The 11,844-nt window shown below is 53.1% G+C and overlaps 3 protein-coding genes across 7 annotated transcripts in view; all 3 read left to right on the top strand.

Moving 5' to 3' along the window:
- TMEM8B (transmembrane protein 8B) overlaps window positions 1-6,911 on the top strand; it is a 75,084-nt gene extending 68,173 nt beyond the window's left edge. For all 4 annotated transcript variants that reach the window (XR_006710344.1, XR_006710345.1, XR_006710346.1 and 1 more), the window contains one exon: window positions 6,796-6,911. The gene's annotated coding sequence lies outside the window, so the exon portion shown is untranslated. The remainder of the gene's footprint in view (window positions 1-6,795) is intronic.
- On the top strand, window positions 1,774-6,911 carry HRCT1 (histidine rich carboxyl terminus 1). Of its 2 annotated transcripts, none has more exons than XM_045469355.1 (2): window positions 1,774-2,367; window positions 6,796-6,911. In XM_045469355.1, the coding sequence occupies exon 1, from the start codon at window positions 1,952-1,954 to the stop codon at window positions 2,291-2,293; it is 342 nt and encodes a 113-aa protein (XP_045325311.1). In that variant the 5' UTR covers window positions 1,774-1,951; the 3' UTR covers window positions 2,294-2,367; window positions 6,796-6,911. The 2 variants fall into 2 exon arrangements, with proteins under 2 accessions (XP_045325311.1, XP_045325309.1); XM_045469353.1 differs by having other exon boundaries at window positions 1,775-2,495.
- Window positions 6,912-7,035: 124 nt separating this feature from the next.
- On the top strand, window positions 7,036-8,283 carry SPAAR (small regulatory polypeptide of amino acid response). Its single transcript, XM_045469356.1, has one exon. It carries the CDS (start codon window positions 7,114-7,116, stop codon window positions 7,339-7,341), a length of 228 nt encoding a protein of 75 aa, XP_045325312.1. The 5' UTR covers window positions 7,036-7,113; the 3' UTR covers window positions 7,342-8,283.
- Window positions 8,284-11,844: the final 3,561 nt, after the last annotated feature.

An 11,844-nucleotide genomic window follows, 5' to 3' on the forward strand; every position in this document is an offset into this window, starting at 1 on the left:
GCAGGGTCCTGCCCCATTGGTGGCTGGTGTGGAGTGGCAATCTCCTTCGAGAAGGAGAAAGTTCTGTTGTCTTCCTCCTCCTCCTTCCAGCAGACTTCCTTCCTTAATAGGCCCCGAGGGAAGGCAGCTGGGTCCCCAGGGCCCTGGAAGCCATAGGAAGGAGCTCTCACTCCAGCATCATTAAAAGTTGAATTGGCTTTCACTCTGAGGGCAAAAGCCCCAGGACTCATTAGACCTGCTGCCCCCAGAGCCCAATTTGGTTGAAGGGAATGTTTGACGTTTTCATCCAGAGAGGGTTTTCACTAAGGGTTTGAGGCCTCCCTGAGAGAGCTCATCTCATTGAGGTCTGAGAGGAAAAGTCCCCGGAGGTCACCTTTTGCCTTGGAACTTTTCCAGAGAATAACCAGGCTGGGTCGGGGGACGGGCTTGCGTAAGGTCACACAGAGGCTGGCTGCTGAAAACACTCCCCCAGGTGGTAGAGAGATGAGCACACAGCAGGGAAGGATAGAAACTGTGGGGGCGCTCACTGTGGAGGGTCCCTGGACATCTGTGGTCTCATAGAGTGAGACAGAGAGCCGCATGTGAAAAGGAGCTTTGAGGACAGCTTGACAAACCCACAGCAGAACGGGCTCCCCAGGGAGATAGTGGGTGCCCAGCCCTGAGGCACATGAGCCAAATGGACAGTACTTGTTTAGGATGAACAGAGGGGATTTGGGACCAGGAGGGGTAGGGGAGTCTGCGGCTGTTCAGGTCCAGCCTGCTCTGTAAATTCTCCACCAGTAAGGAATGGTATGTCACTTCTGCTGCTCAGAAGGTATGGGACGGAGCCAGAAGCCTGCCATTTATGGCCAGTCAAGACTGTTGAATGGGGATCCAGGAGGCTGGGATGGCGCCTGGCCTCTCTGAGCTCAGTAGCCCCCTCCCTGCCTCCTGCAGCACGGGTAACTCCCAGACTGGGCACCGAGGACCTACAGACGGCGTCTGGCTGTCTCAATGATGAATCTGCCCGCAGTGCCTCACTGAGCTCTGGAAGTACAGGACAATTCATTGCACAGGGCCCGCCCCTGTCCTGGAGGACTCCGGCAGCAGGACAGACAGCCAGAGGCGCTCAAATCCTGAGGTCTCCCCAGCCCAAACTCCACTGCAATATTGATGGCAAACATGTGTCAGGGACTGGTTTAAGTGCTTTATAATCTTAACTGCTCAAATCCTTAGAAAACCATATGTATGGGGGAAGGTACTCTTTTTTTCTTTTTTTTCTTTTTTAATTTGAGAGAGAGAGAGAGTGTGAGAGAACATAAGCAGGAGAGAGGGGCAGAGGGAGAGAGAATCTCAAGCAGACTCCACACTCCGCACAGAGCCTGACTCGGGGCTCAATCCCATGACCCGGGGATCATGACCTGGGCCAAAGGCAAGAGCCTCAACCAACCGAGCCGCTCAGGTGCCCCAGAAAGTTACTCTTATTAGCCATTTTACAGATGAGGAAACGGAGGCACAAAGAGGTCAAGTAACTTGTGTATAGTCATAGAACTAGTGCGTTGTGTTGTTCCAGAACCTATGTTCTTACTTGCTATGCTGTCCTGTCTAAAAGAGGAGGGAGCGGAGGCCAGGGAGGGGAAGGGGCCGGTTTGGTCGTTTGGCCAGGTGACAGGGATGGGGGGGCCGGGACCTCTTGTCTTCAGCCTCAGGGTTCTTCCTTCCACAGCCCCTCCTGACAGTTCCTCTGTCCCCACCCAGCCTCCCCATGGACCTCCCCAGAGTTAACAGTCGCCTGGCCTCTTACTTGGCGGGCAGCTCCAGCCCAAAGAGGCTGCACCCACATTCCCTGGCTGCTCTCCAGCCCGCAGGAGCTGAGGCAACAAAGTCCAGTGAGTGTGAGGGCTGAGCAGAGGCCGCCGAAGGGGAGGCAGCAGCAGGGAGCTGCCGAGAGGAAGGACTGTCCAGCTTCCAGATGCTAGGCCTCCTGGGAAGCACGACCCTCGCGGGCTTGATCACAGGCATTGCCGTGGCTCTTCTGCTGTTGTTGCTGCTGCTGGCCACCTGCCTGTACCACGGACAGCGGGACCATGACGTGGAGAGGAACCGCCCGGCCGTGAGGAGAAACCGAGTCCGGTGGGCCCAGCCTTGGCTCCTCCCGGGCCGGGGCCACCCGGGACACACTCACTGTTTCCGTCATCCTGGCCACGTGTCTCACACGCACCACGTGGGCCTCCACCACCATCGCCTCCACCGACACCTCTACCACCAAGCCCACCACCAAGCCCACCTCCATGCCCACCGAGGCCACCACTGACGCCTGTGAATGGCAGCCACTGCCTGCCCTCCCGTGGACCCCCATGCTCCTGTGCAGAAGGGCGCCTCTCTGTGGTAAACACTGAGTACTGTGCCCTGGGTCCTGCTTGGCTTCTTTTGCATACTACCCCCCCCCCCCAGGGTACTATAAGGAGAGAAGCGGGAGCACAGGGGTGGCCCTGCGCACACTGGAAGGTAACAAGGTGAGAGCAGAGATGGTCCTTTGGGGATGGACCCTGCCTGTGACTGTAACTCCCAGGGGACACCAGTGCATGTGGATGCACAGAAGATGTACCGTGCTCTCTGAAGTGCTGTCCTCTGATTTACTCAGGCCCTGGCCAGGGGCGTAGCTGGGAGGGGACAGCAATGCCTTGTGTTTGGAGAAGACAGTATGAGGCTGCAAGGTCAATTCACCGGTGCCTTAATACAAGAAAATAAAAACTACGAGGAAGCTTTTGTGAAGAGGCTCTTGATCGTACAGCTCGAGTGGGAGAGAAGGATCGAGCCGCCAGGCATGTGTCTGCAATGCCCTGGGAACATCCTTCTCTGATGAGAAGTGAGTGCCTGGCACTGGCAGCTTCTGCCTGCTGCTTGAGGGCTGGCCGTGCCCTGGGGGAAACTGGGCAGGCCCTGTGGTGCTCCAAGGGCAGTAGGAGAGAAAAGCTTGGGGCCTAAGCTCTGAGGGAGGACGTGGGGTTTGCACGCAGCCCTGCCTAGAGAGGGCTCTCTGTGTACCAGGGGGGCTTTGGGCTTCTGTGGGACAGTCCAGGGGCTCAGAGAAGAGGGGTGAGGCCACCCAGGCTGGTCACCAAGGGCTCTTTCTCCAGTGCTCTTTCCAGTGCATCTCCGGGGCAGACTGAACCCTGGGACCTGCAGAAGCCCCAGTCTGTGAGCTGTGTTGAATTCAGTGTTTCCTTGATAACTCGATCAGGGTTTCTTATCCAAGCCTTGAGGCTCCAGCTCCCGGACCCACTGGTGCCTGTGTATAGCAGAGGGGCTGGGAGGTTCTTTAAACTGGAGGAGGTGGTGCTGGGTGGCCTTGGGAGAGTGCTTGTCTCCCCAGGATCTCAGTTTCCTCTTCCGTAAAATGGATCGATAGCAGAGACCTCTTCTTGCCAAAGCCTGGAGGCATGTTCCAAATACCCCATGAATAGCTGGCACAATTCCACAGGGAGGAAGGAAATCTTGTCCTGAGGCCTTCAGCCTGGGCTTGGGTGGGAAGCAGAGAGAGGAGAGCCTTAGGGGCCAGGAGAGGTGGTGGGGAGGGGCTCGAGAACGGGCCGGAAAGTCAGGGGCCTGGTGACTCATTGGAACAGAACATCCTGTTTCTTTTCTAGTTCCTGGTGGATTCTCTGTGAGGGTTGGAGGTGTAAGGGGGAGAGGGAGGCAAATCCACACTGACAGCCGTGCTAGGTTTCTGGGCTGGGAAAGTAGGTCACGGGTCACCACGTACTGCTGATTTTATCTCTGCAGCGTCCTTCAAATCTGCCTCCCCTCCAGCATTCCCGAGTCTGTCCTAGCTTGTCCTCCCCCCCCCCCCATCTGGACTCCTGCCCACGTCCAGCCCTGCCCCTTTTTGAAGCATCTCTGCACCGTGGCCTGCAGGATCTGCCGAAACTCCTTATAGCCCTAGGGGTGAAGTCCCTGCCTCCTGGTTGGTTATTAAAGGCCCCTGATCTGGTCCCTGTCCCTTGCTCCTTTTGTCCTATCCACACTGCTCTGGTCATTGGCCCCAGAAAACACCTCGTACTTTCCCCTCTCTGTGTCTTTGCCCAAGAAGAATTTGTTGCTCCCTCCTATGGGTTTCCAATTTGTTATTCATATTTATTTTTATATTTCTGGTGGAACACTGAATACATCTGTCTCTTCCCCCAGAGATTTATGGCAGGATTCAAGGGCCTCTGCTCTCATGCATCTAAGAAACTTTGAGGGCTCCCTGCCCCCAGTGCAGAACCAGCCCACACAACAGATGCTCAGGAAAAATTCTCAGAACGTCATGCTCTCTGGAAAAGTAAATATGATCGGAATAACCGCTGCCAGAAGTTTGGGGCTTGAGGGACACCAAGTATGGCAGGACCCTGAGGGGATTAGGCCTCTGAGCTCCTGGGGCCCTTGCTGAGGGGGCTTGTGCTCCCCCTCCATCCCCAGCGTTGGGGGCCTGAAAAGTGGGAAACATTTAACAGATGGACCTGGGTGGGCCTGTTGGCTTGGACGTCCCCTCTCCCTCCCTCATCTCTTTATGTAGCCCTGTGTCAGTCTCGGATGGCCTGCCTTTCCTAAATGTGGCCTGGAGTCTCTGGGAGAGCTCTATTCTCTCTGCTTTAGGATGTCTGCCATCATCTTTGCCCTTCTAATGTAAGGGAAAGTAAGGGATGTGTCTTTTTCTGACCAGTTGATGATGGTGGCTGTGGGCGACACATATGTATCTAAATGGTAGTTATCTTGGGAAGTCCCACGGCGTCTGGGGTCCATGGTCAGGGGCTGTATATCACAGGATTACAATAGTCACAAGAAGAGGAGAAGATACCCAGAAAAAAAGCCCTTAGCACAAACGTCTCTGAGCAGTAGTAAACATGTATGGCTGTCTTGATCTTTCCAACTCGCCTGAGAATGCTCCTGCCGCTTAAATCACGGGACAGGGCTGTTGGGGGATAGTTGAAGGCAAGGACCCTGAACTGAGTGGGCATTGTGGTGAAAGTATCTGCACCCTGTCCAACTTCATCAAGGATGGCTCCTTGTGCCCTGGGCTTGAGATGCCGTGTTGGTCATTCCATGTTGCGGACTGCGGGTGTGACATCATATGCAACCCTGAGGAGCCTTCGCAGCAGACTGGACCTGTCCTCACAATATCCCTGGGGCCCTCTCATTGTGCCACACAGCCTGTGTTCAACTATTGAATGTCTGTTGTCAGAATGGATCAGAAGGCCTAGTTTACTGGCGAATCAGAGAAAGGGCCCCAATCTCAGAAACAGATAAGGAAACCCATCCAAGGCAGAAGACAAGAGGGCTGAGCAATTGTCCTTTATTCCAGTTTTAAAATGCTGAAAAACACACATCTACAACGGGTGGCCTCCAACTACGTGCGTCCACAAAGACCAGGCAAACGAGAATTCAAAGAAACAATTCAGTTTGAAACCGGATTCCTCTGGTGCCCTCTGTCTCCTGAACTGGCGAGTTGATTTTGGTGATTCAGTCTGAAACCATGCGCCCCAGACTGGCGCATCGTGTTTCCTTTCTGCTCTGGCTGCCCTACTTAACACAAATAATCCGAGGTGTCCAGGTTTGCCATGGGCCCGGCTTGCCCAATGCCGTTCATGCAGAGGAAGAGCCCGGAGCTCATCCTGGAAAAGGGAAGAGTGAGAATATGACAGGCCTCATTTAGTCCAAATAGTTGCTCTCTCATCCTGCACTTAGCAACTTCCTAAAACTGGTACTAAAGAAAATTCACTGGGGCCTTGGAGAACTCTCAAGAAACCCTGTGCCTGGTACCTGGAAGCACTGTTCCTCACTGCTCTGTTTCTCAGAGTTTGGGTCAAGTGGGACCGGCAATCCAGCCTCCTTTCTGGAAGTGGGGTCGTCTCGGGCGGTTAGCTGTGGAAGAGCCGGACCGGGTGGCGGTCAGGAGGCAGCCCTTCTGGCAGACTTCCTGGGTGGCCTGGCCCGGCTGGCCCCTCACCCGGATGGGCTAAGTGGAGAGCCTGCCTCCCCGGGCTGCAATGGTGTGGGTGTGTGTGTGTGGGGGGGGGGGGGTAAGTCACGGAGGGGGCAGGCAGCTGTGCAGGTCCTGGGCCCACACTCACAATTGGAGGAAGGAATCCAGGAAGTTCTCAGAGCTGCTCAGACATCTCGGAGCCTTGTCCCAAGCAGGACCAAGGCTGCAGCGCCCAGGGATGAGTGTGCCGTGGCCTGGCCCCTGGGGTGGCCCCCAGGTCAGGAGGCCATGGCACCACTGCCGGCTCTGTCGCTTGGAGAAGCCCAGGGTAAGTTTTCACAGCATCCGAGTGTGAGCAGGCAGCAAGGAGGGTTGGGGACGGGGGAGGCCATGCAGAAGATGTCTTCTCCTGGAACAGGAACCACAGGGTGAAGGAGCCCCATAGTGAATCACTGAAGGGGTTTGGATCCTGCCCTATCTAGATAGCGCTCTCCCACCCCATGCAGAAAAGGATGCCAAGTGAAAGGGACCACAGCCCCCTGCCAAAGGCCCGATGGCCCTTGTGGTGACCTGGCAGTGCCTCCGCCCCGACCTGACACAGAGCCTTCCTCCCCACCTGCGTTCCTGCCCCTGCTCAGGTCCAGGAGCTCAGGAGGCATCGGATAGGCTGATTCAAGGACTGGCCCAAGGTTCTTCTAGGGGCGGAGCCCAGGCTCATCCGGGGTCCCCAGGAGGCGGAGTATCTTGTCTTTTGTCTGAGAAGACAAACTCTCTTGAAATCTGTAGGCGTCACCAGGGGGCAGGGTTGGCAATGTTCCCTCTGAGCAAAGTCTTCTGTTCCTTCTTTCCAGCCCCTCCAAGTCCAGGAAGTCTTGTGCTCACATCTTTCAGGACAGCTCTTCTTCCAGAAGTCGCCAGCGGAGTTGACCACAGTTCTTGGAATCCAGACCAGAGGCTTAGAAAACAATAACAGAGACCCACCGAGGTCTGAGTAGCACCATGCGGGGTGCCCCATGGCCCAGAAGGGCCGTGACCCAGGGCCTCAGACCAGCGTCCGCTTAGGAGACCACAAGGAGAGCGGCTGGAAGGGCAGAGTGCCTGCCACCACCAAGGGCACCCTGTTTTGGATGGGGAGCTAGGGCTCAGCTGGTCATCTGCCACGTGGGGCCATGGAAACAGCAGTGATTGGAGTGGTGGCCGTGCTGTTTGTGGTCACCGTAGCCATCACCTGCATCCTGTGCTGCTTCAGCTGTGACTCAAGGACCGAGGATCCTCAGGGGGGCCCCGGCCACAGCTTTACAGTGGCCACGTTTTGCCAGGAGGCTTCTTTCTTCACGGGGCCAGGTCACCATGCCCAACCAGTGGTGGGTGCCCGGGACTTCTGGACCTTCATGTGAGGCCTGACAGTCCCCAGGATTTGTTCTGCTGGTGGGTCAGATTCACTCGTCACCCAGCGAGCCTTCCCCGGTGTCCTACTCCTCCAATGCTGCATTCCTGTCCTTCCCTGCCTCTATTCTGCAAGCTACCCATCCCATCCCATCTCACTTTGCTGTGCCCTCCAGCCTGGGAGATCCGCAGCGGTGGGACCAGACGGAATTCAGCTTGGACCCCTGAGAGCTCAGCTGGACCCTTCCCACAGGATGGGGCTTAGGAGAGGCCTGAAGAGTGACTGCTGGGCAGTGTCAGATTGCACGGTGAGCCAGCTCTTCTGATTTACATGGGGGACTGAGATGTCACTGGAATTTATTGTAAACAGAGTGCTGGTTCACTCAGGTTACCCCGGGATGCCTGTGACACTGCTTCTCTTGCCACCAGAAGAAACAGCGAGCTCAAGTAGACATTTTTATGTTTTTATCTCCCTTCTGATTGAGTCGTCTTGTTACTTGCAAGTGCACATTGCAAAGAACCTGATGCCGAGAATTGTCTCCTGCCAGTTGCCTGAATCAGCCCTGAGATCCTGAAACCAAAGGGCTGCTTCCTGGGAACACATGATTTATTTTATGATTGAAAATGTATACCCCTTCATAGGCGTCTCAAGAATCAACAGAAAAGAATCAAGGTCAAGAATCAAGAGGAAAAAGAAAGTCACAGCAAGTACAAGATGTTTTCTTAACAGCAACGCCAGAAAGAAGACTTTGAAACATACTTTGAGACTTTCTTACTATATTCTTATAGGTCACTTCTATTCTCACAGAATGTAAGTGACTTCCATCACTTAGGAATGATAGAAAAATCATGAGCTGCAAGATAATTCCAAATACGTTAAAATGTTGTGTTACATTGAGAGCATGTAACAAAGCTCTTGTTTTCATCACAAATAAAGACATGCTCAGTTTTCATTAATAGAAAATCTGTTTTCTCTGTAGCAGGAAATGAAGGCTGTGCCAGGTTTAGAATATGGTTTGAAGCACGCAAATTTCTGGCTCTCCTGGCTCATACGTCTCCATCCTGCCTTGAATGGATGCCTCTCCTAGGACCTGCTTATTGAGGAGGGAAAAACTGACCCTGACAGGGGTCTGGCTTCTACGGGTACCTAGACAGGCCATCTTGGCCTTGTGGCTGCTGCAGGAAGGGCTCTCAGAGAGAGGCTTGGGGCTGTAGAGGTGCAGAGGGGGAAGGGGCCAGGGGGAGAGGCTGGTGGAGAGGGATGGAGCAGGGGGGCACGGGGAAGGGAGAGGCACTGACTGCCCAGGAACGGGAGCTCCTGGGAAGCTTGTCTTGGTCACTCTGGACCTGAAAGCCCCCAAGCAGGGTCTTCGTAGATGCACGTGGAAGGAAACCGGCTGCAAAGAGGACCCAGAGACTGAGTGAAGGGAACTGTTGCAGGTTGTGTTCTCCTTAAATGAACACGGAGACAAAGTTTGGGGTTTATAGGGGAAGGAGGAGAGTGCAGGATTAGATAGAGGAAAAGGTCAAATTATGAGGCAGGACCTTGATATGTGCCTCCTACCTCTGCTCAGTCTCTGAGTGCTAGCGGCCCCCCTTCCCTGTCCCCTAAGGTTCAGCCTCAGGCGGAGCAGCCCTGCAGCTGAGGCTGCCCCTGAATCCTTCCTTCAGGGGGCCCTGGGCGGTGCGTCTCCAAAGAGCTCAGTAGGGGCCTGTTCTCAGAGGTTCCCAGGTATGAGAGGTGGGCAAGCATGTCTAGACACAAAGATATACCCGGGCATGGAAGCTCCAGGTGGGCAGAGACAGCAGTGCAAGGCCTGGGAAGGGAGAAAGAGTAAGCCTTGGTCTCTCTCTGCCCTCCAGCAAAGTAAGCTTTGTTCCAGGTCAGGTGCCTTTCAGCTGGACCCAGGTATCAAGACCCCAGGCCCAGAGCTCTGTCCCTGTGCTCATGGTCACAACCTCGCTGGGTCAGTGGAAGGAGGGTCTGTAGGCTGGAATCACATGACTCTGAAAACAAAGCAACGGTAGGAAGCTTGACCTCACTCTGCAGGTGATGGGCATATCAAGCCCTGAGTTTTCCTCATTTGTTCACTTGCTAATCTACCCACCTATCTAACCACTATCCATCCATCCGTCCATCCACCCACCCACCCCTCCATCTACTCACTGAGTCTTCCTCCCTCACTTACTCATGCATGTGCTCATTCATTCTGTCACTTGTTCTCTTATTTAGTCATTCACTCCTCTATTCAGTAAGCACTGGCTGAGCACCAACTGTGTACCAGGCCATGCCCAGGGAACATGGGGGTCAATGAAACATGGTCCCAGCAGTTGGTGAACCCCCAATTTACTGATCTGGACAAGGCTGCAAATAACACAATCGGGGGCTCAGGGGAGGGAGAGCGGGGAGACCCAGGGAAACCTGGGAGGAGGGGCCCTTGAGCTAGACTTGCAGAAAAGAGGGCACTTCAACAAGGAGAATTTGGGAGAGGGTGTTCAGGGGGAGCAGCACGAGTGGACATTCAGAGAGCTCGTGGCGGCAGGGAGTAGGCAGTTCGGCGGGAGGAGGTGAGGACGGATGACAGCTAGCTCCTGATGGAAGCACTTCTTGTCACACCTGACCAGCACGTTTCTGGGTAACAGAGGACAAAGGCAACAAAGAGGCAGCCTTGCTTGTCAGACTGGGCAGGTACGGTCTTTCCTACTGTGTGCTTGTGCGCACACCGCCCACGCCCCCCCCCCCCCCCCCCGCCCCCAGCATTGCAATCTGCTGTTACTACAGAGGAGCAGTGGGTCCTGCAGTAGGATCTAGAGAGAGAAGGGCTTTAGAGACTCTGGGCAAGGCCAGCTTCTAGTGGAGCCGGGCTCGAGGGTGTGGGAGAAGCTGTCCCAGAGATCAGGGAGTTTGAGAAGAGAAGGCAGTCAAGGCCAACCACTGTGGAGCAGGCTGATGAGGAGGAGCTAAAGAAGGGACAGCAGGGTGGGGAGCACATGGGGTAGAGAAGCCGGGAGTAGGGTTACCATATTTAGCAAGTAAAAATGCAGAACATCCAGTCAATTTTAATTTCAGATAGACAAAAAAAAAAAAAAAATAGCATAAGTATGTCCCATGCAATATTTGGGACATACTTATACTAAAACATTATTTGTTGTTTGAGAGTTTATTTTAACTGGTGTCCTGTATTTTATCTGGCAAGGGAGAAAGTGGTTCTCAGGGAGGCGGAGTCACCTGGTTGGAAGAACTGTTTGGGCTGGGGGTGGGGCAACCGTGAGCACAGAGAAGAGACCTTGGATTTTGCAACATGAGGGTTGATAGTGACCTTGGTGAGAACAGTTTGAGTGAAGTGAAGGGAGCAGCTTGCACAGTGGTGTGTGTGTGTGTGTGTGTGTGTGTGTATGAATAAGGGCAGTTGAATCAGTGGGAACTGAGGAAGGGGAGGTCACAGTTGAAGATAATTTGAAGGGAAGAAGAGCGGTATATTTATTTTTATTTTTTATATTTTATTTTCTAAAATTTACATCCAAGTTAGTTAGCATATAGTGCAACAATGATCTCAGGAGTAGATTCCTTAGTGCCCCTTACCCGATTAGCCCATCCCCCCTCCCACACCCCCTCCAGTAACCCTCAGTTTGTTCTCCATATTTATGAGTCTCTTCTGTTTTGTCCCTCTCCCTGTTTTTATATTATTTTTGTTTCCCTTCCCTTATGTTCCTCTGTTTTGTCTCTTAAAGTCCTCATATGAGTGAAGTCATAGATTTTTGCCTTTCTCTGACCAATTTCACTTAGCATAATACCCTCCAGTTCCATCCACGTAGTTGCAAATGGCAAGATTTCATTCTTTTTGATTGCCAGGTAATACTCCATTGTGTATATATATATACCACATCTTCTTTATCCATTCATCCATCGATGGACATTTGGACTCTTTCCATACTCTGGCTATTGTTGATAGTGCTGCTGTAAACATGGGGGTGCATGTGTCCCTTCGAACCAGCACACCTGGTATCTCATGGGTAAATGCCTAGTAGTGCAATTGCTGGGTCATAGGGTAGTTCTATTTTTAGTTTTTTGAGGAACCTCCATACTGTTTTCCAGAGTGGCTGCACCAGCTTGCATTCCCACTAACAATGCAAAAGAGATCCTCTTTCTCTGTATCCTCACCAACATCTGTTGTTGCCTGAGTTGTTAATGCTGACCATTCTGACAGGTATGAGGTGGTATCTCATTGTGGTTTTGATTTGTATTTATTTCCCTGATGATGAGTGATGTTGAGCATTTTTTCATGTGTCGGTTGGCCATCTGGATGTCTTCTTTGGAGAAGTGTCTATTCATGTCTTTTGCCCATTTCTTCACTGGATGATTTGTTTTTTGGGTGTTGAGTTTGAGAAGTTCTTTATAGATTTTGGATACGAACCCTTTATCTGATATGTCATTTGCAAATATCTTCTCCCATTCTGTTGGTTGCCTTTTAGTTTTGCTGAAAGAGTGATATATTTTGACCAGAGTGGCAGCA

Source organism: Leopardus geoffroyi, chromosome D4, assembly GCF_018350155.1.
Source record: "Leopardus geoffroyi isolate Oge1 chromosome D4, O.geoffroyi_Oge1_pat1.0, whole genome shotgun sequence".
Taxonomy (NCBI): Eukaryota; Metazoa; Chordata; class Mammalia; order Carnivora; family Felidae; genus Leopardus; species Leopardus geoffroyi.

What these genes read in the sequence shown, in the direction of transcription:
- HRCT1 (XM_045469355.1), top strand. Translation starts at nt 1,952, where the DNA reads ATGCTAGGCCTCCTGGGAAGCACGACCCTCGCGGGCTTGATCACAGGC.
- SPAAR (XM_045469356.1), top strand. Translation starts at nt 7,114, where the DNA reads ATGGAAACAGCAGTGATTGGAGTGGTGGCCGTGCTGTTTGTGGTCACC.